Below are 25,027 nucleotides of genomic sequence, written 5' to 3' on the forward strand. Positions count from 1 at the left end.
AAAAACAAACAAACAACAACAACAATAAAAAAAATAACCTCACCAGAAAACCATCATACAAAAAACCCCCACTTATTTAATTAGCAAATCCAAACCAGGAGAGTGAAAAAACACATCCATTTGGGCTGAACAAAATTCTTCCTTTGACACAAGTTGAAATATTTTTTTCTGGGTACTAACAGGACAAGTAGGCAGCCCAAAACCTTGGGGCTGAAGCAAAGAAAAATATGACTCCCACCACTCCCTCAGAATGATTAGGAAATTCCAAGCCCTTAGAAAAGACAAAAGGCCACTGATGCTGTTGTAGGTGCACATATAAGTAGGAAACAACTGAGAGCATGCAGAAATTGTCTGGATTGCATATTTGGTTGTATGAACTGCGTGAAGCTGGAGCTAAGGGAGGTTCCAAACAAACGTGCTAACGTCTAGAGAGCATCATTTCAGAGAAGAGCAGGCTCATCGAGAAACTAAGACAGCAAACTAAAGCTGCTTTCCCTTTAAGAGTTCCATTTTGCCTGGTGCATGCAACACAGAAAGGGGAGTGGGTCAGCCTGGAGGTACATCCATGCGCTCGAGAAATTTTCCACGTGAGCGGCAAACGACCCTAATTGCAGAAGGGTGACTCATCCCTCTTGCAGGGCCGATCGGGGAGGAGTCGGCACTCCCCAGGCCGCCTCCGGGGGCTGGCCACGACAAGAGTCACACAGTGCATTGCAGAGCCATGGGAAAGGACAGTTCCCTCAGACTCTCTTGTGGGACTCTGTTTCTGGGAATCCCAGCGCTGGCTGGGGGACCCTACGGGGGATGAGTGTGGCCTCCCTGTGTGTCTCTTAGGGAGGTCAGGCTGCAGCCAGTGCCCCGGGACAGGAAATGTGGCTGCGTGCAGTGTCAGGCTCAGACACGGGCTGAGTTCATCCATCCAAGCTCAGACTCCAATGGTCCTTCCAGGGTTCTCTGCGCCCAGCTCATGAGCTGTAATTCGCTCAAGCCACATGCCGGCGTGGGTAAGATGCAGCCCTCAGTGCTGGAAGGAAATCTTAGCTGCTAACAGGTGTACAGGTCCCCTCCCCACAGCAGGGCTCAGCGCTGGGGCCACTCGCCTGGGCAGAAATGTCACCGAAGTAGCTACATGTGGAGGGCTTCTGCAGCCTGGGGGCTTGGGGACCGGTGCCACCCCCGTTGATGCTTCTCAGCTGTGTGGGAGCTGCTCCAGTTCCTCACCAATACTGTCTGCCAGACACGTACTGGATGTGGATGGCCACGGGAAAGATGTGTAGTGCCCTGCCCAGTGTCCACTGTGCACATCTGGGCATTTGCTCGCCCCTTCCCAAGGTGCCTGGCTGGCTCTGTGAGTGATGGCAGAGGAGCAGGAGTGGCTCACAGCCCCTGTAAGGCAGGCTGGGGAAGGCAGCTGTGGCAGGAGAGGCCCTGGCCCAGCAGCACGTCCTCACGGCCCCATGTCACGCCCTCCCGGTTCCCAGTGATGAAAAGCAGCAGCATTTTCCTGGCGCACTCCCATCCCACGGCAGCTGCTCCGGGATGGGAAGGGAAGGGACTGGGGTGGGAGGGCAACAGCCTGTGGCAGCTCAGCTCCGGGCAATGCCCAGGAAAGCAGCGGCACTCCTCTTGCTGCCTGCCTCCTCCCACGGGCTGCCTGTGGCTGTGGGGAGCTGAGGGACACATCCCACGTGCACTCGTGTGCGGGCTGAGAACACGTGTGTGACGTTCTTCCCTGGCAGTGGTGGGAGGGAAAGCTCCCATTCAGAGCTCATCTCCAGCTGCTCGAGATGCACCAGGGATTGGGGGGGGAGGTGGGGGGCGAGGGTGTGCACCACAGACGTTTGCAGTTTGTGCTTGCTCCTGAGAGCCCCTGGGTGCCTCTGAAGCGCTGCACGGCGCAGGGATGGCCCAGCCCCACCCCCGGCCCTGCAGCCGAGCCGATCCTCACCGCTGACTTCTCCGTGAGCAGGTGAAGCAAGCCGGGGATGACGTGCCAGGCATAAAACATGGCGTGAGCTGCTGCTTCACTAGCTGGCAGTGAGGAGGAGGACGAGGAGAGTTTGGTGTTGAGCACAGCACAGTCTGTACCCTGGGAGAAGAGGCCTGCCTGTGATGGTGGGAGATGGAAGGGAATACTTCAGATTGGAGACCAGCTGGGGTGGCTGAGAGGATATTAAACTGCAGGAGCTGGGAACCACAGCTTAGAGGAGGAACAGTGCACAAGCCCAAACTCCCCTCATGGGGGCCAGGCTGAGCCAGTCAGTGTTAATGAAGTGGAAAAAGGGAAATTTCACTGCAGCATTTCTAGAATTCTCCATGCCCAGTCCAGGGTGGATGGTCTTAATTTTAAAGCCCTTTAAGCTGGCTATTTTGATGGCAGTGCCAGAAATTCCTGATTACAGCCTGCTCACACAGAAGTTGGGGAATGCACAATGCTATTGTGACCTGATGTCAACAACAGCAGCATCTGAGTGTCATTACAGCCATGCAGCAAAGGTGCTTGCAATCCACAGAGAAGCGTGACATTCCTAAATCTGGTTCTACAGCATCTTGCAGACAAACTGCAGAAGTTTTGTGTTCTGCACAGAAGATCCTTGCCCTGGCGAGCAGCCTTTGGGACCTGCCTTTGGTTAGAGCCAGAGCTCTTGTCAGAGAGAGGGGAAAGGTTAGAGCTTGCAAATACCTTGATTGTGTCAGCCAGATGAGCTCTTGAATTGTTTGAATGTCAGTAACATTGCACAAGTTTGATTGTCAAATTAAATTAAATAGATATTTAGTAAATAATCAGTTAAGTTTTTTCTGTTGGCCATATTCTTCCCTTCGATTTCTCCCAGACAGAAGACACCACAGAGCTTAGGCACCAACTCTGCCAGTGTTCAGTTGCTTCCTACAGAGCCACCCAAGCGCTGTCAACTCACCAACACTAAAAAGACGAGGGCATTCACTCAGGTAAAGTTTTACACTACCCTGAGCTGGAGCTGATTTTTAGTTCAAACAGTGCAGGACTCCTAGGCTCATTGCCTCAGGTTTGGCAGCAGGACAGTAGTGCTCCTACAAAAGCATTTTACAGTTAATTAGAGCATTGCCTTTCAGCACAATTAATGATCTGAGAGGATGCAGTATGCCAAGGCAGGTAAACTCTTTGGGGATTTGGACTCTGCTGCTGGCTGTAGACTCTAGAGACACAGAAGGGAAAGGCTCATCCTGCAACTTCTGCAGATCATGAGCAAAACACTGAAAGGTTTCTGGGATGCAGCAGTGGATAGTGTGGGCAGGCAGCCTGCTGCTAATCAGGAGCTCCTTTATTTCACAGTGGGAGCAGGACTTAAAATGCAGCAGCCCATATGCACCTCCGTCTGCCCAAAGCCTTCCCCTCTTTGATAAGAATGGTACAGGCTGTGCTGAGCTGCAACTCGAGAAATATCAGCCAATTCTCTCTCTCCCTAGAGGGGCAGCTGCCTTCTGCACCATCCAAGGGCTGAGGACAAGTAGCTGAAGTCATTCTGTTCTTGGAACTACAGCAGAGCCAGGGCAGTGCAGGCACCCCCACAAGCGTCTCACGGGTTCATTCCTTAGCGTAAGGTACCCTCAGAACTGCTTCAAAGACTTCTCTGGGCAGGCACAGTTAAGCCTTTTATTGTAATTAACCAGCTTTCTTGGTGATACCAGAGTCCCAGGGTCTGGCTTTTGATTTTGAAAATGCAAATGGAGGTGTTGCAGTGATACCCATCTCTAAGGCAGATGTGCTGCCAACCTCCTAAATTCCTTTTTTCCACGCATGTAAGTGAGCTGTCCTCAAATTTATGTGCTGAGACATGCACATTTTATATTCCAGTAGTGCCTTGCACCCCCTCCGGGCTTTTGTTGCAGCCTCACCAAAAATACAGATTCACATGACTCTGGAATGAAACAGGAAAGTCTCATCTGCCTAGGTAGTTCCCTGGTGAATTTACATTCTTCTTTCCTTAAGAGCTCTATTTCCTGCATTTGTTTGGATTATGGTAGCCTTTTCTGTTTAAAATTCTTGTCCCTTTCTTGATCCAGGTTACTTTAAATAGAAGAGGAAAGGAATTAACAGAGGAACCAGCAAAGCTCATCTCACTTCTCAGAATTGATTCTCTGACCTTTTTTACTATCTGTGTCCCCCCCTTGAAAATCTGCTTTTCATCTGCACCATTCCAGCCTCCTGCAATTGAGGAAGTCCCCGAAGCTTTTTTGAGCCCTTTTCAAAGATCCCACCTCTGCAGCCAGACACCGAGCTTCGTTTCTGGTAAGGTTTTCAATCTCTCTCACCCCTTTGTCTGGCTTTATACGTCACCCTCTTCCTCTCGGGTGGGCAAAAAGGGGACGGGTGCCGCTGCTGTGCTGACTCCTGACTGGGTCACCCAGTGCTGCTGGGCTGTCTGGGCTCGGCTATAAAACAGAGCCAGGCAGCGCCGCTGCCTCACACGCCGGACTGACTCCCGCAGTCGGCACAGGACCCGTGCGCAGCCTCTGCCGCCTCCTGCCTCCTTGTTTTTCCTGGAATACTGATCCGACCTCGGGAGCAAGATGTGCAAGGGACTCGCTGCACTGCCAGCCACTTGCTTAAAAAGGTACTGTTTATTTCTGAGCATCTGGTAATGGTCTCGTTAGCCCGGAAACACGCTGATGCATTGCGCTTTGTGTCCGAGGCAGGAGGACGGATTTAGCTCTGATTATTTTGCAAGATTAGATACAAATGATTGCTTAGAGGCTTTTGTGGGTTTTTTTTTCAGCTCGAAGCAGAATTGCAGAAAGGTTTTGTAGGGAGCTGGGGGAACTCCAAAGCCTTCATTCCCATAATCTCCATCATCAAAACCAGCAGCTTTTAGCATTGTGATATTTTGATATTCCTGTCAGCTGCTTCTGCTGCAGTCTTTGCACCCCTTTTCTCCTTTGGCTCCTCTCTGCTAAATTTTCTTGATTCTTTTGAGGGGGGAGGAAGGCAGACAGGTTAAAAATTAAGGATTATCCCCTGAAATGCATTTCAAATGCAGAAATGCAGCCTGGCAGGACCAGAGACCCGTGTGCCAGCGGGCAGGGATGCAGGGCACGGTGGATGTGGATGCGGCACCAGCTGGTGCGGGATCAGCCTGAGTTCCCTGGGTGATGGTGAGGGGCCAGGTCAGGCTGTAACCCAGTGCACAGCACTGTGGGGCTCATCACACCCCTGCCGTGTGGTGCCAGTCAGGATGGGCTGAACTGAACGCCTGGCTGCACCCCGGTGTGTGGGAGCAGCAGAGCAGAGCCTGCACAACCACACCGTGCCCTCGGCAGCACGGCCTGCCCCATAGCCCAGCATGAGGGGTCCTAGGCTGGCATGAGCCCTCCTGGAGGGCTCTTACTCCCTTTCAGGTGCTCTGGAGCCTGGAGATGCCCAGGAGGGAGGCGCAATGCTCCCTTCTCATCCAGCCCATCTAGACTCGAGTGGGTCTCTGATGGTGCAGCGCTGCCTTTCTGCCCCGCCCGTGCCTCCAGCAGCACTCCTGAGGCTGCTTCCCAGCAGCTGTGCAGCGGGTTGGGAAAATGCAAGCAGAGGCTCAGCTGGCTCCCATCTCAGGATAGAGCTTCCTGCTCATGGTTGGATTTGAAAACAGGTGCTGAAAATGCAGGGGGAAAGTGTTGACACGTCTAATTTGAAGGAACATTTGATGAGGATTAAAAAAAAAAAAAAGAAAAATACAAGGAAAAATAGTTCACGTCTTTTGAACACCACTGTCCAGGATTCCCAGCAAAATCCCTCTCTTCCAGAAAGCTGTGGGACTAGCTGGAAGCAGCAGTGGCTTGTTTCCTCCTGCTGCCACCCTCCTGCAGACCTGAGCAGTCTCCTTGTCCTGGGCAAGGAGCAAGACAGCACCAGGCAGCCCAAGCCTGGCAGCCCAGAGTCCCCATGGGTGCCTGGGCAGAGCCTGGGTGATTGTGCTGGCCACAGGAACCCTGCTCTAAAGCAGATGTGAGCTCCCCATGCTCTCCCCGAGTTCTGGAGCTGTTAAGGAAACATTTCTGAGGCAAGCAGTGAGACCAGGTATGGCCAGGACCCCTGACAGGGAGCAGAGAGCAGTGCTGGGGGGCTGAGCAGCTACTGGAGCTCAGCCCTGTGGCACAGCCTCTTGCTCTTTTCCAGGCTCAGATCTGAGGAGAAGGAGAAGGATTTCCTGCTTTACACTATCGCTGTACCCTGGGGCAGGCCAGGGCTTGCACCCCTGAGCAAGCAGGCATGGTTTACCTGCCCCTCATTCTTAAACTGGAAGGAAACCCAGAGAGATGCCAAGGCCAGTATCATCTGCATATCTAGAAGCTGCTGTGAAGAAATTATTGTCCTGAGCACGCTGGAAAGTGGAACAGAATTAAGGATGACTCTTCAGAGGAGCTTGCTGTGGAGCAAAGGAGTAGCTTGCAGCCAGTGTGGGCTGGTTGTGGTGGAGCTCTTGGCTCATCCCCTGACCTCACCCCACAGTCTTGCTCCAAGCCATTGACTTCCTCCCTTCCCTCTGTGTCATGGGCTTGGTGGGGTGGCCTGGCATAGCCCTGCTGTTCCTGTGGCCGGCTGATGAGGTGGGGAAATGCAGGGGCTGCAGGAAGGGATTAGTAAGGGTGTAAGAGCCACACATCGGCAGCTGGGCAAATCAGCTCAAGGAGAGGTGACACACACAGCATGGTGATGCTTTTCTATCACAATATTTTTACTGTAAATAGTAGGAAAACAACAGCTGCTCCCCCTTTGCCACCTGCTTCCAGGCTGATGACCTTCTCAGCAAGATGCTGTTGAACATGAAAAATTACTTCTTTGGCATCGTTGAATTTGTCTAGAACAAAAAATGTGCATTATGCAATGAGTGGAAAATCAGCACTGGAGTCCCTGTCGGTGACCTGCATTTGTGTCACTGAGTAATGCTGGCCTGTGCAGTGAGGAGGCTGCAGAGGGAGTGCAAAGCATTGTCTTCATCTCCTCCTTGATTTTTTTTTTTTCTTTCAGTGCCAAAGACATGAAGCACCGTCTGGGCTTCTTGCTGCAGAAGTCAGATTCCTGTGACTATAGCTCTTCCCAGGGCAAGAAGGAGAAGTTATCTTCAAGCCAGAGGTAAGAGCAGGTGCTGTCACCTAGTTAATCCCAGACTGGCTGCAGCATGTTGTTTATTCCTTCACCGAGATGGACTCCATTAGTGGTTCTGCTGATGCTTCCCAGGTCTGCCTGAACACCTGTGTTTAGATATAGTGTGGCAATAGCCCTCAGGTGTTGATAGTCCTGTCAGCTGACTATCAACACCTGAGGACTTCGATTTCCATGAAGAATGCTGCACTAGAGGTCCCTTCTGTCACCACTTCCATGATTCAACATGAATGAGCACAGGGGAGGGTGTGTACAGTGTCCTGCACAGGGGAATGACTCCATTCCAGACCCAGTGCAACTGGACACACTGCAGAATCAGCATCCCCTGCCTCTTTGGGCTGGATTTGTGCAGTGGTCCACACAGCTGCACAGAGGTGTAGTCACACAAACCAGCCAACAGCCTGTCAGGGTGTCACTGCTCTCCCCAGTCTGCAAGGAGACAGTGTTCTCTCCAAAGAGGGCTCCAAAAGCCAAGGTTTGCTACTGGAACAGATGAGCCCTAGGGTGTTCTAGTGTGGTAGAGAGAATGAATGCAAGATGTGCTCCCCGTGTGTTTCTAGTTCCCACATTCTTCTCCTCCACACAGCTACCGTTCCCCTGACAGGTTAAGGAACCAGCCCTTTGGAGTTCATGGATGTGACCTGTAAGAGTGATTCCAGGTCTGTGCTCCAGCAAGAGATACAGCCAGTCACAAAATGAATATGAATTCCACAGCGATTTTTCCCAGGAAAATTAATTTCTAGCCCATGGCTGGTGATAAAGGTTGCAAACCAAAATTTCTGTAGGTTAGATCTGGGATCCCTGGGGGTATCTGTAAAACAAGCTGGTATTTCATTCTCGGTCTCTTGTGTATGCTCTTAACAACAATCAGGGAAAAAGTGGTGTTGAGAAACAAACCATGTTTGTCCTTTGTGTACTCTCTTTAATTCAGCCCTCTGTTTCTCCCTTTGTCTCTTCTTAGGCTTAGCCAAGAGGAAGTCAGAAAATGGGCAGACTCTTTGGAAAATTTGATCCATCATGACAGTAAGTGAAGAGGGCTCTTATGCTGCCCACAGAGCATAAGAGATGTGCTCTGAGCAGTCCTGGGAGGGAACACGGGGACATTATCTTATTGTCTCTTAGGGGCACACAGGAGCTCCTTTGGCCATGCAGACCTCTGGGAGGGGTGGGGAAGGGGCCTCTAGCTCAGATCCAAGGCAAGGGTCAATCCTAATGCATCATGAGTGTGGGTTTGGCCTACCGCTGAGCTGTTTGTTTTGTGAAAGCAACTGGTTTAGCCAGTTAGTGCAAGAGGGGGGCAAGACTGGGACACACAATTAGTGGTGGGTTAAACAAGAACCAAAAGGTGGAGCTATTATTTGCAGCTGAACCCATGGGAGACTTTGTCTTCCCATCAATTGTGGGCTACATGGATGTCCTTGAGGTTTCCTTCGCATTGTTCTCGTGGCCTGAGACTCTGTGGAGCGTGCTGGCTGTCTCCTCGAGGCCTCCTGGGAGCACACGAGTTGCTTGTGTTCCCCTGGCAGGGACGCTGAAGGTCACAGTGGGGGAACAGGCAGCTGGGGCCCCACATGTGGCATCCCCACGGGGCCTGTCACATTCCAGCCTCCCCGGCATGCACGAGCTGTCCCCACTGCCAGCCCCAGGGCAGCTCCTCATTCAGCTCTGGGAAGGAGAACCCACGATCACTGCTTGCTGGGGTTCAGGGCTCCGACCGTTCAGGGACCAACACTCTTGCCTGACCTAGTTTTCCTCTGAACAATCCGTAGGAGGACTGGCTGCTTTCCGTGCTTTTCTCAAATCTGAGTACAGCGAGGAAAACATCGAGTTCTGGGTTAGTTGTGAGGAGTACAAGAAAACCAAGTCACCAGCCAAGCTCAGCCCCAAGGCCAGGAAGATCTATGATGAGTTCATCTCAGTGCAGGCCACAAAAGAGGTACGTGCACTGAACAGTCCTTGGTCAAAGGCACTACCCTAAATTCTGAACCAGCAGTGCAGCCAAGCAGAGGTCAACAGTTTCACAAGAGATGAAGGCTTCTGCTTCTCTGCTACTTAGCAAGGACATGGTGAGTTTTTTATTGATTTTATATTAAACTTTGATAAAGTGTGTTTAGTTACAACCACGTGGCCATTCCATGCACACTCTGAAATGGGAGAAGCCCAAGAGGACCATGATTCCAAATGTTTCAGCTGCTCCCATGCAATTTGAGTTTCCTGGCTAGCTGCATCCCAGAGGGATGCGTGTCGGTCTCCCCTGACAGCTGTTCTGGTAGCAGAGATGCATTGGTATCCAGCTGCACAGGTTCTGCTGAGGCTACAGGGTGTCAAACAGCCGTTTTGGACAACTGCTCAGCAAGCACACGTGGTAGAGAGACACTTGGATTTTCCCTTTCCTATGCCCCGTCTGTGACAGGTTCTACTTACACTGTCCCTTTGGTCCACAGGTGAACTTGGATTCGTGCACACGGGAGAAGACGAGCCACAACATGCTGGAGCCTACGCTGTCCTGCTTTGATGAGGCTCAGAGAAAAATATTCACCCTCATGGAAAAGGATTCTTACCGTCGCTTCCTCAAGTCCCCTTACTACCTGGACTTGGTCAGCCCGCCTGGTGCTGGCTGTGGGCCCGAAAACTGCAAAAGAAACCACACTCACAGCTTAGACTGCAACTCCAACATCATCTCTCAGTGCGCCTGAACCTGCAGCAAGGCAGGGGCCGGCCAGGCTCTTGCAGAATATATGGCAGCAAAAGCATTCATTGGCATGAAGCAACAGAGCTGTCTCCAGTAGCTGTCTAATGTTCCAGTTGTATCCCATGTCATGCAGCAGCCAGCATTTGTAACCCAATCCAGGCTCAGTGTGTGTAGCAAACCCTCCTCTGATGGGTCGGTGTAGGAGCGCTGGGGTCTGTGTCTGGCAGGAGCTGGGGGCAGTCACTGCGTGTGCTGGGGCTCTGCCGAGCCCTGTGAGCCCAGCAAGGTGCTGGGGAGCTCGCATCAGCCCCGGCTCTGCTCACGGAGGGACCAGACTGGCGAGATCACCGTGTGACACCCTGAGAGGTGCAGGGCAGAGAAGCAGCCGAAGGAAGTGCTGGGGACTGTGATCTCCCCTTTCTAATCTGCAAAGGCGTAGGTGAAAAGGGCTCTGGTTCTTAGCTGTTCATAGCTCCCAAATGTCCAGGCTGTCAGGAGTGTTTTGCTCAGAGCTCAGGCTGTGCTGCATTGCAGTATCATGCACAGGAAGAGCTCCTACTCTTTCTTGAAGGGAGACCAAAACTTTTCAGACAGCCTCCGTCAATCATCACAGCCACAGTCGCAGGGATGCTCAGCCTCCCTCGCTCGTCATGGGAAGCTCTTCCCTCTGGCTGCTGCTCCCTCTGTAGCACCCTGATCCTTGTGCTGGCCAAGGATCTTCCCTAGGGCTGTGCAGAGCTGTCACTTTGAGGAAGGCTCATTGTTTCCTATGTTATTAATTGTGACCTTCACGCTCCCAGGTTAAGTAGTCCATCAGAGCAGAACAGAAACATGCTCCGTTCCTTCTCTCCCAGACAGGTGTATACTCCTGACTCTGGGAGTGCCATTTCAGCTTTGCCTGTCCTGGCTTGTAAGAAGCAGTTTGTGAGGGAATAGGACCACCATGTCCGAGGAGGAAAGGCCCTGCTTGGGAGTACTCGAAAACGCTGGAGTTTTTGAAGGTGTTATTTATGTGCTTCAGTAGTAGCATGGCTCACTTTTCCTGAAGATGGTAGGAGGAATGTGTCTATCTCATTGCTGCTCCAGGGCTTTGCCAGAAGGAAGCTGACTTTTTAATTGCAGTGCTGAGACACAGCCTTTGCTGTGGGCTTTGGCACTGACCTGCAGTGGGAAGCATGGGAGGCAGCTGCAGGATTGCTGCTGTGAGCTGCAGCACCAGGTGTCTCACTGTCTCCCAGCCTTGGTGTCTCCTTCGTTAAGTATTGCTGCTCTGGCCACTGTGTGTCCTGCACTCTGCATCCCAGTCCATACAGCAGCTCTCACACCAGCGTTTTGGCATTGCAGGAGGAGGCTGTGGCTCTCCAGGCCCATGGAGAAACTTCTTTTTTAACATGTGCTTTATTTTGTATTTATTCAGTGTACTAACACCTATCACCCTGCATGCTCAGCTAAGAGATGGAGAGGCTTGCTAAAGCGCTGAACATAGCCAAGCATGTGGCTATGTTTTATTTTCCCCTGGTACTGGGAACTCTTGGTAACTATTGCAAAAACTGTATCAATATTTAAATAATTATGAATGCAGTCTAAATAAAGATGTTTGTGTTAGTCCCTTCTAAAATGCTATTATGTGAACAAAGGAAAATGCATGGAGATCCAATTCATTGGACAAGGTTGCTCTAAAAAGTTATGCTACAAGTGGCTTCACTCAGAGATTGTTTTAAGTCACAGAAAGATGAAACAGCAGATGAAGCAACAACAATTATATCCTTCAAACACCTTCAGCACCATGAGCCTGGAGGATACAGGGGTTTTATGGGTCTATGCCTTGCCTGACCATCAGCTCAGCGTGGGGATTAACCATCCTCACCGAGGGTCTGGGCTGAGTGTGTGGCCCCCCTTGACAGCTTTGGAGTGGGGAACATCAAGGAGCCCTTCCCTGATGCAGATGCTTTGCAACCCTGAGCAGACAGAACACATTTTATCTCAAAGCTGAGCCTGTCCCTGGGCCATGCCCTGTGGGTGCAGAGGGCAGGGCTGGCCCTTGCTCAGCCCCAGCCCCTGGGGCACCCCAGGTGCTGCTGCTGGAGCCTGAGCTGACCCTGGGAGCTGAAGCCTGAGGCAGCATGTGCTGCACCAGCCTTGGGGTGTTTCTTCTGGGTCTGCTCCCTGGGGTGATTAGCTTTCCAGTTCACTGAGAAGCCACTGCATCATTGCAGCAGAATCTCCCAGAGGCTTTTGGGCGCAAGTTTTGGGAGTGCTCTGTAGTGGGTAAGAAAGTGCTGCAGCTTCAGCACAAAGAGACAAAATGAACAGTCTGTTGAGACAGTAGCAGAAATACGTGTTTATGTGTGGATTACTGAGTGGTACATGAATATGGGTTAACACAACTCCTCAGTGCACACCAGCACTCACATCTTCCCCACATGAGTATCTCCAGTGGAAATCCCATGGAGAACTCCAGACTGAAAACCTGCAGCTCACGGGTGTGAGGAGCTGATGTACCCTCCTGCCTTTGCTCCAGCCCTTGGCCACAGCATGCAGCACCCTCCAGGGAGTGACCAAGGCCTGAGGGGAGCCTGGATGAGCTCTGGGACACTCTCAGCCACTGGGCTTTGGCAGTGCCCAAGTCTGGGACTGGGAAGCCCTGGTGGAGCCCAGCTTCAGCACACAGGGCTAGAGCTGGGTGGTTCACCCTGTGATTGATGAGGTGCGAGGTTCCAGGTTGCTGAAGTCACCATAAAACACACATCAAACCATCCTCTGGTGTTCCTCTGGGGTATACAACTGCAGAGAGCCATTTTCCACATGTGCCCGTGGCAGGGAGTGGGCACCAGGGTGGCATGGAGGCAGTGCCTAGTGCCCCATGCCCCTGGCTGCAGCATGGGGTTGCCTTGCCCCACGGCAGAGATAGGGGTTCCTCGGGGGGCACGAGACCTGCCTCGTGCACCAGCCCAGGTGCCAGGATGGCACACAGAGGCCATGGGCACAGGGTGATCCTGAAGGATGCACCTTTGTGCTCGCTCAGCTGGATGGAGAAGGTTTCCCTCAGGAGGGTCTGGGACAATGCAAAACCCACATGCACTCCTTTCTATGATGGACCCCAAGCACCACATCCAGAAACTCTGCTTTTTGGCTCTCTGACTCTCAAGGGGTCAAGATGCCCATGTTACAAGTATATATGTGTGTGTACGTGTATATATGAGTACAGGAATACAGGTGTACATGTTCTATTTATATACTGCTATATATGCCGAATTTCACAAGAGCTAGAGTGATAAAATACATGAACTATCTCCTACCTGAAGTATGATGGTTGGCATCAGCCCGATAGCAAATACCTCTGGGCTGGTGGAAAGCTGGGCCATGGGGTTGGTACAGGTGTTGTCACCTTTCTGGGCAAGCCTGCATGAGCAATTAGCCAAATGGCCCCTCAACACAAACACAACTTCCCTAGAGCTCCAAAACGCTTCAGTGGCCACACTTTCTGGCCACCCAGCAGATCATGGGCAGCCCCCAGAGTAGACTTCCAGCATTTTAACAGAAATTGAGCCAGGGAGGGGTTGCCGACAGAGCTGTCACATTTCTCCTGAATCCAGCCTGCACCTTTCTTTTCAGCACATACATACCCAGACACCTTCTCCCTGCCCCGTGTGTCACTGCTGCAGCAGTGACGTCCCAGGGTTTGATGGTGCATAGCAAGAGCTTCCAGCAGCATCCCGACCTTACGGCATTGGTGGTGGCGGCACTTAACTGTGAAACATGTGAGGGAATCTGGAAATAGCTGCCACAGGATTAAGCAGAAATGAAAGATCCAGGTGTTCCTGCAGGGAAGCCTGTTCAGTTTTGCATTTCTGAGTCACACTGTAAAGGAGGAGCTTGAACATGCTGAACCCACTTGTATCGACACCAGTTCATGGAGACGTTGGGAGGGTGCAGGGAGCATGTGCAGGCAGAGGTGGGGGGAGCAGCCTGCAGCAGAGGGGCTGGCCAAGCCCCCCATCCCATACCTAGCTCTGCTTCTGCCTCCCCCTTGTCGCCCACCTGAACGATGGACAATGCTGGGGGGTCCTGTGCCCTTTTGATGGAATCCTCCTGCTGCTCATGGGCTCCGTTGGGCTCTTTAGGGTCACCCAAGGCACCCTCTGCATTCACCCCAGGTGATGTAAGCATCACCCCTGCTGCTCCAGCACCAACTTTCCCAGGCCTTTTGCTCCAGAGCTTAAAAAAATAGTCACATTTGTGACTGCCTCCATCCTTCCCCTGCCTCCTCACTCCTGCCTGGAAAACACAGCCCATTTCCTGCAGCTCGGGATGTATTTGTCTTCATTGCCACAGTGACAACGTGTAAATATTTGGGGCTGGTCAGATTGATCAGATTGATCAGATTTTGAAAGTCTTGAAGAGGCTGGCAAATCCATTGTTTACGTTACTGCATTTTGCATAGAGTCCCATGACTTGCAGTGAGGCAGAGCAGCCTGGGATGCCTGTGGGCAGCAGGGCCACGGATGTTTTGCTGGCACCTGTCAGGTTGCTGGCTGAAGCAGCTCTTTGCAAGCCATGACCCTGTGGATGATGCACCAGGAAACCAACACAGGGATGAAGCATCCAGGCCCTGTGGAGCAGGGGTTTATCACATTTCCCTCAAGGCTGAAATGAGACACTGTGGGCTGCTTTTCATGTATGCTCTTGCCCCACGCTCAGGTGTGATTTATTCTGTTAGCAGAGGGCTGGCTTTGAATCATCAGAAAGCAGATAGTCCTTTTTAGAGACAGCCTATGGAAACACAAGGCCTGGGCAGATAGGAGGAGACAGGAGAGAGAGATGCAGGCTACGCAAACTCAGCAGGGTCTACACTCTGAGAAGAAGTTCTAGAACACTTCTGTTCTAGAAGCCAGGGCATTATTTTTCATGTTTCCAGTGATGGGTTTGTGTTTGGTTTGGATTTTTCAAATTGGATCTGAACAGCTGAAAACTTCAGCTTTCTTTCCCCCCAGCATGTCTTTCCTTCCTCCTGTGCTGGACGCTGTGTTTGCGCAGAAGCATTGCTTTGGTGTGCCTACTGCAGAGAGAAGCAACTGAAACAAGAGAGCCCCGTGGCAGCCCCCAGAGCTGCATCCCAGCACACCACGAGGGCTGTGCACTGGGATGTGGCACAAGGATGTGCCCTGGCAGCTCAAGGCATCGTGCAAAGGCTGGAGTGAGCACGAGTTCAGAGTTGCTAAGCAGTCCCAGTGTTTTGGACCAGCAGGTCTCATTTTATCCTCTTGTTTTTGTATTTAAAGTGAAGCAAACAGGCTGACTCCGAGTGGAGCTGCTGGGGAAGCGGTGCCACAGGCTTGCTCTGCTCACCCTGGTGCCAACCAGGTACATCCTGCGGCACCCGCTTCTGCCATGCAGCGGTCCCTGCCATCCTTGTCACAGTGCCATCTTTGCTGTACGTGTCAGTGTCACTGCTGTCCCTGCCGTGTCCCCGTCCCTGGCCGGCTGTCACTGTGCCTGCTGCTTGGCTGCTCTCTGAAGGAAGGTGATGCAAATCGGGCAGTGGGTATATCTCACATCACCTTGGCCAGGGAGGGGAGCACCTGCCGAGTACCTGTACAGTCTCAGCAGCACCCTGGGAAGTTGGGAGAAGGGAGCAAGCCTGGGCCAAACCAGCAATATGGGCAACATTGTGAGAAAAATTGTCATGTTCTAAGGAGTCCTGAGAAGGCAAAGTCAGCACCTCACAGTCTCCAGCTAATGCCAAGCTCTGCAGCACCAGGGATGTGTCAGCTGGCCACGTGGCTCCTGGTCACCGCAGAGCTGGGGCTGCTCCCTCTGGGTCCCATCTCCAGGGAGTTTCTGCAAATTGGTCTTTTGTGGGAGAGGAAAGAGATGGTAAGAGAGGAAACACCAGGACATCTGACAGTCCAAAGCAGGGGCAGGGTGGGGGGTGAGCTTAGCAACACCTCTGGGTGCTCTAGGTGGTATAGAGAAAGCAAAGCAGCTGCAGGAGAAGAGGCAGATGTTTAGACAGAAGCAGCAGGGATGCCTCGCACAGCCCTGCTGCATTGCTACTTGATTAACTCATGATAAAACTCCGACCGCACAAATCTGGGCAGGGAGTCTTTTTCCATCAGGGCAAAGATCTTCTTCTGGGCCATGTCAAAGCTGGTTGGTGATGGCTCCACCAGGTTCTTCATGGTCACAGCCTTGGTGAAGTGGTCGATGTTCACCTGTCATGAGAGTGTAAGAGGGATGGGAGCCTGCCTTTGGAGGTGTGAGTGGTGGTCTCCCCTTGCCGGCTCTGTCCCACAGCAATCACGCAAAGGGTGAGGGGAGGGACTGAAGCAGGTTTATTTCTCTGGAAGAATTATTGGTGGCAAAGCTGTCAGGATGAGCTCTGTCCTGCTGCAAAGCTAACGTGGGGAGGAAGATTACTGTACACTGTCATCCCTTATGATTGATGTCACGCCTCTGTGGGGAAGGGGGGCACAGGCATGTGTTGGGGGTGCCCATGGCTGGAGACAGCCCAGCAGAGGCCGAGCATGCAAACAGGGGCTCCAGGATCGTGAAGGATGGGAGTGCAGCACGTGGGGATGGGGCTGCCCCTTGACAAGGATACAGCCCTCCGAGCCCCTCAGCCATGGCATGAGGCGCCCTGCAGCCATCACTGTCCTTCAGGATGGAGGCTGACAGGGCTGCAGCCTCATCCCTCCTAGTACCATCTCCTGCCCCATGGCCACTGACCTCTTTGGGCGCCTCAGTCTGGATGAACTCGTCATAGATCTTTTTGGCCTTCTCTGCCATCTTCACAGGGGACTTGGTTTTCTTGTAGTCCTCGCAGGCCACCCAGAACTCGGCGTTCTCCTCGCTGAACTCAGAGCGCAGGAAGCTGCGGAAGCTGGCGAGCCCATCTGGGGGGCAAGGGGGAGGTGAGCCCTCGCTTGAGCACTGGCAGTGCAAGGGGGGCAAGCCCTCACTGAGCACCCCACAGGATGTGGAAAGAGGGGAGGTGACCAACCACAGGGGGATGTGAACTTACAGGGGTTTTGCAGGAGCTTCTCCAAGGAATCACGCCACTGCAGAGCCTCTTCCAGAGAGGGTCTGAGGAAAGTAAAGAAAGCCCAGGTGGTCCATGGTTAGCCCACAGCCTCCGTCCGGGCTCCAGGTTTTTAAATAATTCCTTTAAAAACGGGGAGGACCGCAGTAACAAGTTGCAGAGACTTTCAGAGCAGAGGCACTGCTCCGAGGATGGAATGGGGATGCTACTGCATCACAGCACAGGGGAGGGTGATAGCCGAGTGCAGGGAGGGTGAGGATGGGCTGGGGAAGGTGAATTCCTCCGTGCTTGGGCAGAACTGTGGCTGAGCTGCAAAGCCAGTCTGCAGCCACAGGGCTCCTCCTCGCCCCAGCGCCCACGCACGGGAGGGCAGCGCAGGGGCTCTGCGGGCGTCTGGGAAACATCCCTGTGTTTTCCTGCTGGGGTGGGGAAAGATGCTCCCCGCTGGCCACAGGGGCTTGGTCACTGCAGCCCCACGCTGCTGGGGCCAGGGTCAGAGCCCTCGGCTCCCACAGCCCGCCTGCTCTGTTCCCACGCCCCGCGGCAGGCTGGGTCACTGGCCTTGGCGCCCTTCCCACTGGAAACCTCCAGTGTTTTCCATCTGCACGGTTTTTCCTATTTTTATTTTCTTTAATATATTTTTCAATGTGATGTTTGCAGCGAGACTGAACGGTTTTGAGGGGGTTATTTTTGTTGTTGTTGTTTGTGGCTTTTTGTTGTTTTATTTAAGCCCCGAGGAGTTTGACCAAGCTGCCCTGGGCTCCCAGCTCCTTCCCTGCATCCCTGCCAGCATTGGCTGGAGGGCAAGGGAAGCCCCCCTGCTCGGTACTGAGTGCTGGGCTGGCTGTGGACCATCTCCACTCCCTGCAGGCAGTGCTGCACTCGCATGTTTTGCTGCTGCAGGGGCCACACATGGGGGCTGAAACCCCTTGGCTGAGCAGAGCATCCCTGGGAGCAAGGGGGGAGAGTGGGCAGGACAGCCTATCCTGGTCCTGGGGGCCCAGGAGCTTCAGCGGTGGGTCTGGGGGAAGTGCAGGTGCTGATGCCCAGCCGTGTCACGCTGCCCAGCTGGCAGGAGTGCCAGTCTTGCTGTCCTCACTTGTCACCAGCCCATCAGCAGTAGGCACTATGACAGGGGGTTCTTATCCTTCACTTTCTGGACCTTGAACTGTGTTTGCACTTCTGTCAAGGATCAAAGCTATCCCTGCCCCCATGTCCCTGTCAGGTGACGTCTCACCCCAGTGAGGAGGAGCATCACTGCAGCAACCTAACACAATCCAGATTTCCTGGAAACCACCAAATTCACTTTCCCATTATCTGAATGTCCCTGGGACGTTATTAACTGTGAGTGAGATGCTGACAGGTGAGTGATGCCAGGGCTGCACAGTGACGCCGTGTAGGAGAAAACAGCTCCTCCAGAGAGCAGGGAGTGGAAATGTTCTCTGGCTTTCTGTGGGGATGGCTAATGGAGATAAATGTGTCTCTGTCACAGAGGCATCTGGGGCACAGCAGCGATGGAGTGGGAACCACAAAATCCACTGGGCTCTGCCAGCCCTCCTTGGCATGGACAGCTCTCGCTGGGCAGCGCTGTGTCAGGCAGGCACTCTGCTGACAAACGTCCCCCTGTGTATTACCCCCCGCACCCTGGATTGGCAGGCAACATAATTAATGTTTCATGTGCTTTAAATAATGTTGATAAGCCAGTATTATACACCAGCTTGGTGCTGGAGAGCAATGGTCAAGCCAAAGGCCATAGGGGGAGGAGGTCCCATCACCATGAAGCTGCCCCGAGCCAGACATCATGCCATGAGGTTGTGCACCCAGCTCAGGGACACACTACCACCCCAAAGCCGGATAGCTGCAAAGGCTGGCACCTCTGCGTTGAGGCAGGTGACTCAGAGAGGTCCAAGTGCCATATGCCTCTGGGAAGACCTTTATCGAATAACATGAAATCTCAGCAAAAGTAAATTGAGTTTCCGTGGGGAATCTAGTTTCCATAGAGCTGTATTGCCTGACATGTCTCATGCTGCCCTGGCATAACTTCCTGAGCCTGCACCTAGCAGGCAGGTCATGAGGAACATGCCACAGGCTGCCTGCTATGTAGAGCCTGCTGTGCCAGCCCACAGCCGGGCTCAGCTCCCCTGCATCCCAGAAGGGCTCATGTCTACCCCAGTGGCTGGGCACACGTACCACTGCAGCCCAGCCCAGCGCAGTACTCACTTCTGGGCCTTGGGTGGCTTCTCCGGCTTCTCGGGGTAGGGGATGATGAAGTCAGTGGTTGAGTCAGGCTTCTGGAGCAGTGTGCCCAGCTTCGTCTTGATCTCCTTGGCCCTGCAGCAGGGGAGGAACAGAGACAAGTCAGGCAGAGGAACAGGGCAGTGGGACAATCATGGCCCCTGCCCTGCACCCACTCTGTAATTAATTCCAGATGAACAAATGGACCCTAATGCTGTAAAGGCTGTGCCTGCCTGCGGCATTTCTAAGCAGGTACCGCGCATTAGCGGCAGCTCCTGATCTTGATCTCCTCACTCTGTCCCCATCTGTGGCCAGGATAATTGTATCAGCAGGGCTGTCAGGCTGCTCTGGGGCTGAATTAGGGGTGTGTGTGCAGCACTCAGTCTCTATAGAGATGAGCTTGAAGAAGGGCTGGTGAGGAGGTGAAGGAGCTGCCTTTGGAGAAGAGACTGTGCGGGTGCCGTACCTGCCCCGTGGTGTCATCCCGCGCTGTGCCATCAGCCCCACACTGCTGACAGCACTCAGAGCCCTTATATAGGTACACAGCATGTTTGTCAGTAATATATAAGCCTTATATCTACAATGGGAAGGGTCCTGTAAACAGGCACCTCCTGGGTGCTGCCTTCTCTGGGCAGAGAGGGAAAAAATATTTCAGGAGCTGAAGACTGCCAAAGGCTGACTGCCACTTTCCGTTGCACTAATCCAGACCTGCATTTGGAGGATGCAGAGAAAACGGGGGGTCCTGGGGCTTGGCAGCAGGCCCAGATGTCTCCCAAAACGTTCCCTTTCATGCAATACAAGTAAAAATTAGGTTCTGAGCATCTAAAACTGCTAAGGAGGCTCCCCCGACCCCGCTGCAGCTCAGGGGTGGTAGCAAGAGCAAGCTGAGCTTTTGCAGGGAACACTCAGGCATGCTGTGTGAGGCTGAAGAAATAAAGGGGTGAAAACAGGACCCCCCTCCTAGTCCCCATCTTTGCAGGGCAGGGCTTTTCCCTGGCACAGCAACATTTGGTCCCTTCCAGGTTATCTTGCTGGCACAGGAGGTGAAGGAGAGGGGACAGACTGCTCCTCACAGGCTGACTGGGCTGAGCTTTCGATATGGCTGGCAAAGCTGGGCTGCAGCTCCCTGTCTTCAGGGCTCCCTGCAATTTTCCCCTCTGCTGTTTATTTTCACAAGCCCTCTGTGGATGATCGCTCCACTGCTATGTCTGCTATTTCATTTCAATTCCTTTGATTTTTTTCCCTTCCTTGTAAAACTCTCTCTGTGTGTTTTGGTTTTCCACCCACTAGTCCCCACGGGTGACATTTGGGGACCTGGCACAGGGGTGTCTGCTCTGCTCTGCTCCCTGCCAGCTGCCCCCCATTTCTGCTGCAGAAACCTGCCTCTGAGCGGCCACCCTTGCATGCAGGTGGGCAGCAGGACCAGGCAGAGCGAGCAGCCCAGCCCGGGGCTGCAGGGACCACCCGCGGCGGGTGTGCGGCACAGGGCAGCGCACACCCAGAAACGCAGCTGTTCTCAGGGACAGCGTCAGCAGCGACAGGGACAGTTTCCATTGTTAGTGCTCCTGAGAAAACCTGAACCTTGGAAAGATCAGGACCTCAGGAAAAGGATGACAAGGTCACCATGCTCCCACACTGGGTGTCTGGGACAGGGATGCTGCCCTTCATCCTGCTGTAAGTAAACAAGTAAAATGCAGACAAGTGCTCTGAGCCAGAGCTGGCTCTTGATGTCCTGGGACCAGCTCTCCGGCAAGCCCCAGTTGCCCCTTGGCACCCTGCTGGCCAGCGCTGCTATACTGGCACCACCTGGCATGGCCCTGACCCTTGGGATGGCGCAGCTGTAGGGACAGGGAGCAGGTGACGTGGGCAGCCCCCGTAACACCAAAGCAATGGGTGGGTGCAGAGGGAGCCACAGGAAAGCTGAGGGGACAGGCTGGCCTCTCCCTTGACTCTCCTTTCCCAGACATCTGCGCTTGTGGCCACAGGCTCCTGCAGGAAGGGGACACATGGGCTCAGGGAGCATCGCTCAGGAGGGGCTGAGCAGAAATGCCAGGTGCCACCTTGTCACTCTCCCAGTGCTCGAGAGGGATGAGTCGGGATGTTGCCACGATCGAGCCCCTGCCAGTGCCAGGTGCTGTGCAGCAGGGACAGTCCCTTCCAAGCAACTGGACTACGTGTCACATCATGGGTGGTTCTTCCGGCAGGAGCAGGGGGGAAGGGCAAGGGGCCAGGGGCTGCCCACCTCAGAAGCAAGGACAGTGGATACCAGCAGTTCCTGAGCAAGCAGAGGGATAACACAAGCTGTGCTGGGAGCAGGGGCATCAGAAGTCAAACTTAGGCATGATGACCCAAGGAGCTGGGAAGACAAGAGCAGAACTCTGCTGCTGTCAGAGCAGCACCTGGGGACCCCATGCCCTGATGCAGATGAGGCCAACACCTACACAAGGTCTGGATGCAGCTGATGGTGGGCTCACACAACAGGTGCTCACACCTGGCTCAAGACCTTGCTGTCTGATTCCCATCATCTGACAGTGACTTGTGGCCACATGCTGTCAGGCTCAAGAGGCACTGAGGCCCTCAGCAGTCCCATCCTGCTCCACCCCGTGGTGCTGCCAAGGGACCCCCAGTGGCTGCCCAACCTGCTGGAGCCCTGCAGGTGTGGAGACAGCAGCCAGAGCCTCCCCCCTGCACCAGAGCAATTCTCTGGCAGTGGGACCTTCATGACATCTGTAGAGACAGCAGAGACAAGGAAGGTTGTTAAAAGAAAGCAAGGAAGAACAGGAGCAGGCTGAAAGCCTGGAGGCTGAGGGAGGGAAGGCCTATTTAAAAACACCATCCTGGTGTCCTCCAGCAGATGGATTACAAGCTATCAAGCAAGGCTTCAGGGAAGGCTAAACAGCAGGGAAAAAAAGGCAGCTATAAACAAAAAGGCATCTATAAAAAAAAAAAAAAACGGCCAAGTGAGAAACAGCAAGAGGACTGTAAATGGTGGAAGGTCAACTGTGAGAACATATGGTAGCAAGCCAAGAAAAAGTCTGAGAAATAGCTTCCAAGAAGCATTAATAGAAAATACGGGCTCTGTCAAACATATCAAGAACAAGAAGGGCTGCTGGGGAGGACCAGGAGAGACTCCAGCTTTAAAAGCAAAACAAAAATAGAAGCTCAAAGGAGTTTAAAGCCATAGCTGAAAGCTAAAGGTGATGCTGTGCCTGAGGGCAGGGAGGTGCCAGAGGAAATGTCCCTTCAGGTGCAAAAGCCTCCCGAGGGGATTTGAGGAGCCATAAAGCCGCAAGAGTGATGCTGTATGGGCATGTCAGTGGCAGCTGTGTCAGATCCGTGGTGGACACATGGACAAATATGGTCTACTGGAGAGGAGTCAAGGCTCTTCTGGCCGCAGGAAGAGATTCCTTTCAATCTATCATCCCTCCCTGAAGAGGCCGGAAAACACAAGCTGTGGGGAGAGCCAGGGGAGCGGCTCCTTGGGTCGGCAGGGCACCTTGGATGGGCTCTGCAGACCCCAGGCAGCTGCAGGGGAAGGTCAGTCCGTGGATGCCAGTGTGGGACAGGTAGCACACAGCTTGCTGTGAGGATGGTGCTGGGGGAAGGTGGGCTGGGACCCTGCTGTTCAACAGGCAGTGGGAGAAGGGGTCAGTGGCTGAGCAGCAGCTGTGACAGTCCCCGGGTACGGCACTTGGGGACAAGCTGTGAGTAGCTGCAGGAGGGTCTCGTGACACAGCAGTGAGGCAGCTGGAAAGCCTCGTAGAGCAATACAGCGTGATGCACAGGGGACAAATGCAGTCCTGACTCTGCGTGTCAAAGTGTGAGTGAAGCCTTCAAGAGTGAGGATTTGAGGGCATAGCAGATGAAAACATCGGCATAGCAGGAGTGGGAGAAAATCTTTATTAAGAAAATTTACTGTTTAAAAGTGTCAGAAGAGTGGCCACAAGGGTGATAGCAGAGCAGAAACATGTGGATCACCCACATGAAATTGGAAGAGTGCTCTTGGCTGCCCACGGCACAGGAGGCTGCAGGGGAGCAGGCAAGGTCAGCATGGATTCATGAGCATCACAGAAAGACAAGTTTCCAACAACGAAACCATCACAGGCCTGTGCTCCTGTTAGTGCCTGTGGTGAGAATTTGCCTTTTTGGCAAGCAGCATCAGCCCCCTGTGGCACAATTTCAGCTGGAACTTCTCTGGATTTCCCCTCAGGGCAGTGAATTTCCCACTGTCAGTCTCATCCAAAAACCAGTGCTTAGGCATTTGCAGGTGTGAGGGAACCCTCACTGAGGGATTCACTTGAGTCCATTCCTAAGTTTCCTCCTTAGGTGAAGCACTGAGTGCTCTGCTGCTGCAGTGAGACCTCAGGTGCTTTGCACCTCTGCTTCTCACTGGACCCCCTCCAAAGCCCGTGGGAGCAGAGGAGAGAACAGGTTCCAATCAGCGTGGAAATGGCCAGGGGCTGCAGCCTGCCTGAGCTCCCAAGGGGTTGAGAGGAGCCTCTGCCACCATGAGGGGCAGGTTTTGGGGCGAGAACCAGGGTGGATAGGGATGAAGATGAGGATGGGTGCCACAAGGGGGGCAGAGCTAGTGCTCTGTACAGGGCTGAGCCTCGTGAGAGGGGTCAGGTCTGGCTATTCCATGTGTGAGTGACACACAGGCATTTAAAAGAGGATTGTGAGGCACTTTGGAGACAGGGCTGTTTCCACCTCAGAAAGACAAAACCTCTGTCCTAATTTTTTTCCTCCTCTCCTCCCCTTGTTTTGCAGAAATTAAGATCTGAGGATGAAGCACTCCTGCCCAGAACGGTGGAGGGCTGGGATTGGAGCAGCCCAAACTCACCCGGCAGAGTGACCCCCGGGGCAGAGTGGGAAGTTCGGGACCGAATCAGCACTCATCCCGCCAAGGATCTCAGCCACGCGCAGCACCCACTGAGCCTCCCCCAGCAGGCTTCCCTTCCCTCCCCGTTCAGAGCAGGATGGTGCCAGTCCCCGTGAGAGATGCCCATCACGGGGATGTGCCGCAGAAGAGCCCCCGTGCCCCCAGCCGCCCCGGCAGAGCCCTGCACCCCGCAACATCCCGGCCGCTCTCACCTCTCCAGGCACGTGTGGGGCAGCGCTGCTAATCCTTTGCACATCTTGGCAAGCTGTAGTTCCCTCGGCCGCGAGAAGAGTGCGAGTGATGGCCAAAGCGGGCAGCAGAGGCTCCGTCTGCAGCCCAGCTGCCTCCCTCGTTCCTATATAGCGCCGGAGCTGGACCCCCGCCAGCCCCGTATCCAATGCCGGCGGCCTGCTGCAGCTGGCCCCAGCCCCGGCAACTTCTGGGCTTTGTTTTCTTCTCTCTAAGCTCACAGAGGGGGAAGAAAAATGTGGATTTGCTGGGGTGAGGTCAGGTAATCGAATTGGAATGGCCAAGCTGATGTTTACGGGGCTTAAGGAATCCCACAGCATTTCTTTTAATGATGCATCAGGCTCCAGGTCAGTATTTAGAAGAGCCAGGTAGAAATGCTTCATTCAAGTGGGTTTTTTTCCAGTGAAAAACGGAACTTTCAGAAAAATAAAAGTGCTTATGAGAAATCTTACTGTTGATTTCAAGGCTATGGCTAATGTCAAAATATCCACCGCTTCAACAGTGGTGGTGGCTATCAGTGACTTTTGTTTCAGACCTTGGCTCCTGGGTGACCATGAAAATGTGCCTCTCCGTGCTTTGTTTAACACTGGGAGCTGGGAATAGGGACTTTGCTCCCAACCTGGCTGTCCACACCCAGGTGCACTAACAATCATCATTTCCCTGGGTAAAACCCAGGGTTACTTTTAAGCTCAGCTCTTGGTCCCCTTTCCCTTGTGCTGTGTCAGAGATGTGCCTGCCTGGCTCTGGCTTCTGGCTGGATTTTGGGCCTGTTGTGGGATTATGCAGCAACACACTGCC

At 53.4% G+C, this 25,027-nt stretch overlaps 2 protein-coding genes across 6 annotated transcripts; one reads left to right on the top strand and one right to left on the bottom strand.

Annotated features, from left to right (window-relative positions):
* Nucleotides 1-3,480: 3,480 nt before the first annotated feature.
* RGS4 (regulator of G protein signaling 4) lies at nt 3,481-11,429 on the top strand. Of its 5 annotated transcripts, none has more exons than XM_053951108.1 (7): nt 3,481-3,582; nt 4,045-4,270; nt 4,470-4,595; nt 6,998-7,102; nt 8,094-8,155; nt 8,902-9,068; nt 9,577-11,429. In XM_053951108.1, the coding sequence occupies exons 3-7, from the start codon at nt 4,552-4,554 to the stop codon at nt 9,826-9,828; spliced, it is 630 nt and encodes a 209-aa protein (XP_053807083.1). In that variant the 5' UTR covers nt 3,481-3,582; nt 4,045-4,270; nt 4,470-4,551; the 3' UTR covers nt 9,829-11,429. The 5 variants fall into 5 exon arrangements, with proteins under 5 accessions (XP_053807083.1, XP_053807084.1, XP_053807082.1 ...); XM_053951109.1 differs by having other exon boundaries at nt 4,183-4,270; XM_053951107.1 differs by lacking the exon at nt 3,481-3,582 and adding an exon at nt 3,720-3,932.
* A 712-nt stretch (nt 11,430-12,141) lies between these two features.
* On the bottom strand, nt 12,142-24,424 carry RGS5 (regulator of G protein signaling 5). The gene is made up of 5 exons (XM_053951113.1): nt 24,193-24,424; nt 19,087-19,197; nt 16,849-16,910; nt 16,554-16,720; nt 12,142-16,039 (listed from the first exon to the last, which is right to left on the bottom strand). The coding sequence occupies exons 1-5, from the start codon at nt 24,234-24,236 to the stop codon at nt 15,878-15,880; spliced, it is 546 nt and encodes a 181-aa protein (XP_053807088.1). The 5' UTR covers nt 24,237-24,424; the 3' UTR covers nt 12,142-15,877.
* Nucleotides 24,425-25,027: the final 603 nt, after the last annotated feature.

This window comes from Vidua chalybeata, chromosome 9 (genome assembly GCF_026979565.1).
Source record: "Vidua chalybeata isolate OUT-0048 chromosome 9, bVidCha1 merged haplotype, whole genome shotgun sequence".
NCBI classification, from domain to species: Eukaryota; Metazoa; Chordata; class Aves; order Passeriformes; family Viduidae; genus Vidua; species Vidua chalybeata.

Excerpts from the sequence above, each read along its gene's own strand:
- RGS5 (XM_053951113.1), bottom strand. The coding sequence starts at position 24,236 with ATGTGCAAAGGATTAGCAGCGCTGCCCCACACGTGCCTGGAGAG. Across the intron at positions 19,198-24,192 it reads CCCCACACGTGCCTGGAGAG|GGCCAAGGAGATCAAGACGA; the intron begins GTGAGAGCGGCC and ends CCCCTGCTGCAG. Across the intron at positions 16,721-16,848 it reads GAAGCTCCTGCAAAACCCCT|ATGGGCTCGCCAGCTTCCGC; the intron begins GTAAGTTCACAT and ends CTTGCCCCCCAG.
- RGS4 (XM_053951108.1), top strand. The coding sequence starts at position 4,552 with ATGTGCAAGGGACTCGCTGCACTGCCAGCCACTTGCTTAAAAAG. Across the intron at positions 4,596-6,997 it reads CCAGCCACTTGCTTAAAAAG|TGCCAAAGACATGAAGCACC; the intron begins GTACTGTTTATT and ends TTTTTCTTTCAG. Across the intron at positions 7,103-8,093 it reads AAGTTATCTTCAAGCCAGAG|GCTTAGCCAAGAGGAAGTCA; the intron begins GTAAGAGCAGGT and ends GTCTCTTCTTAG.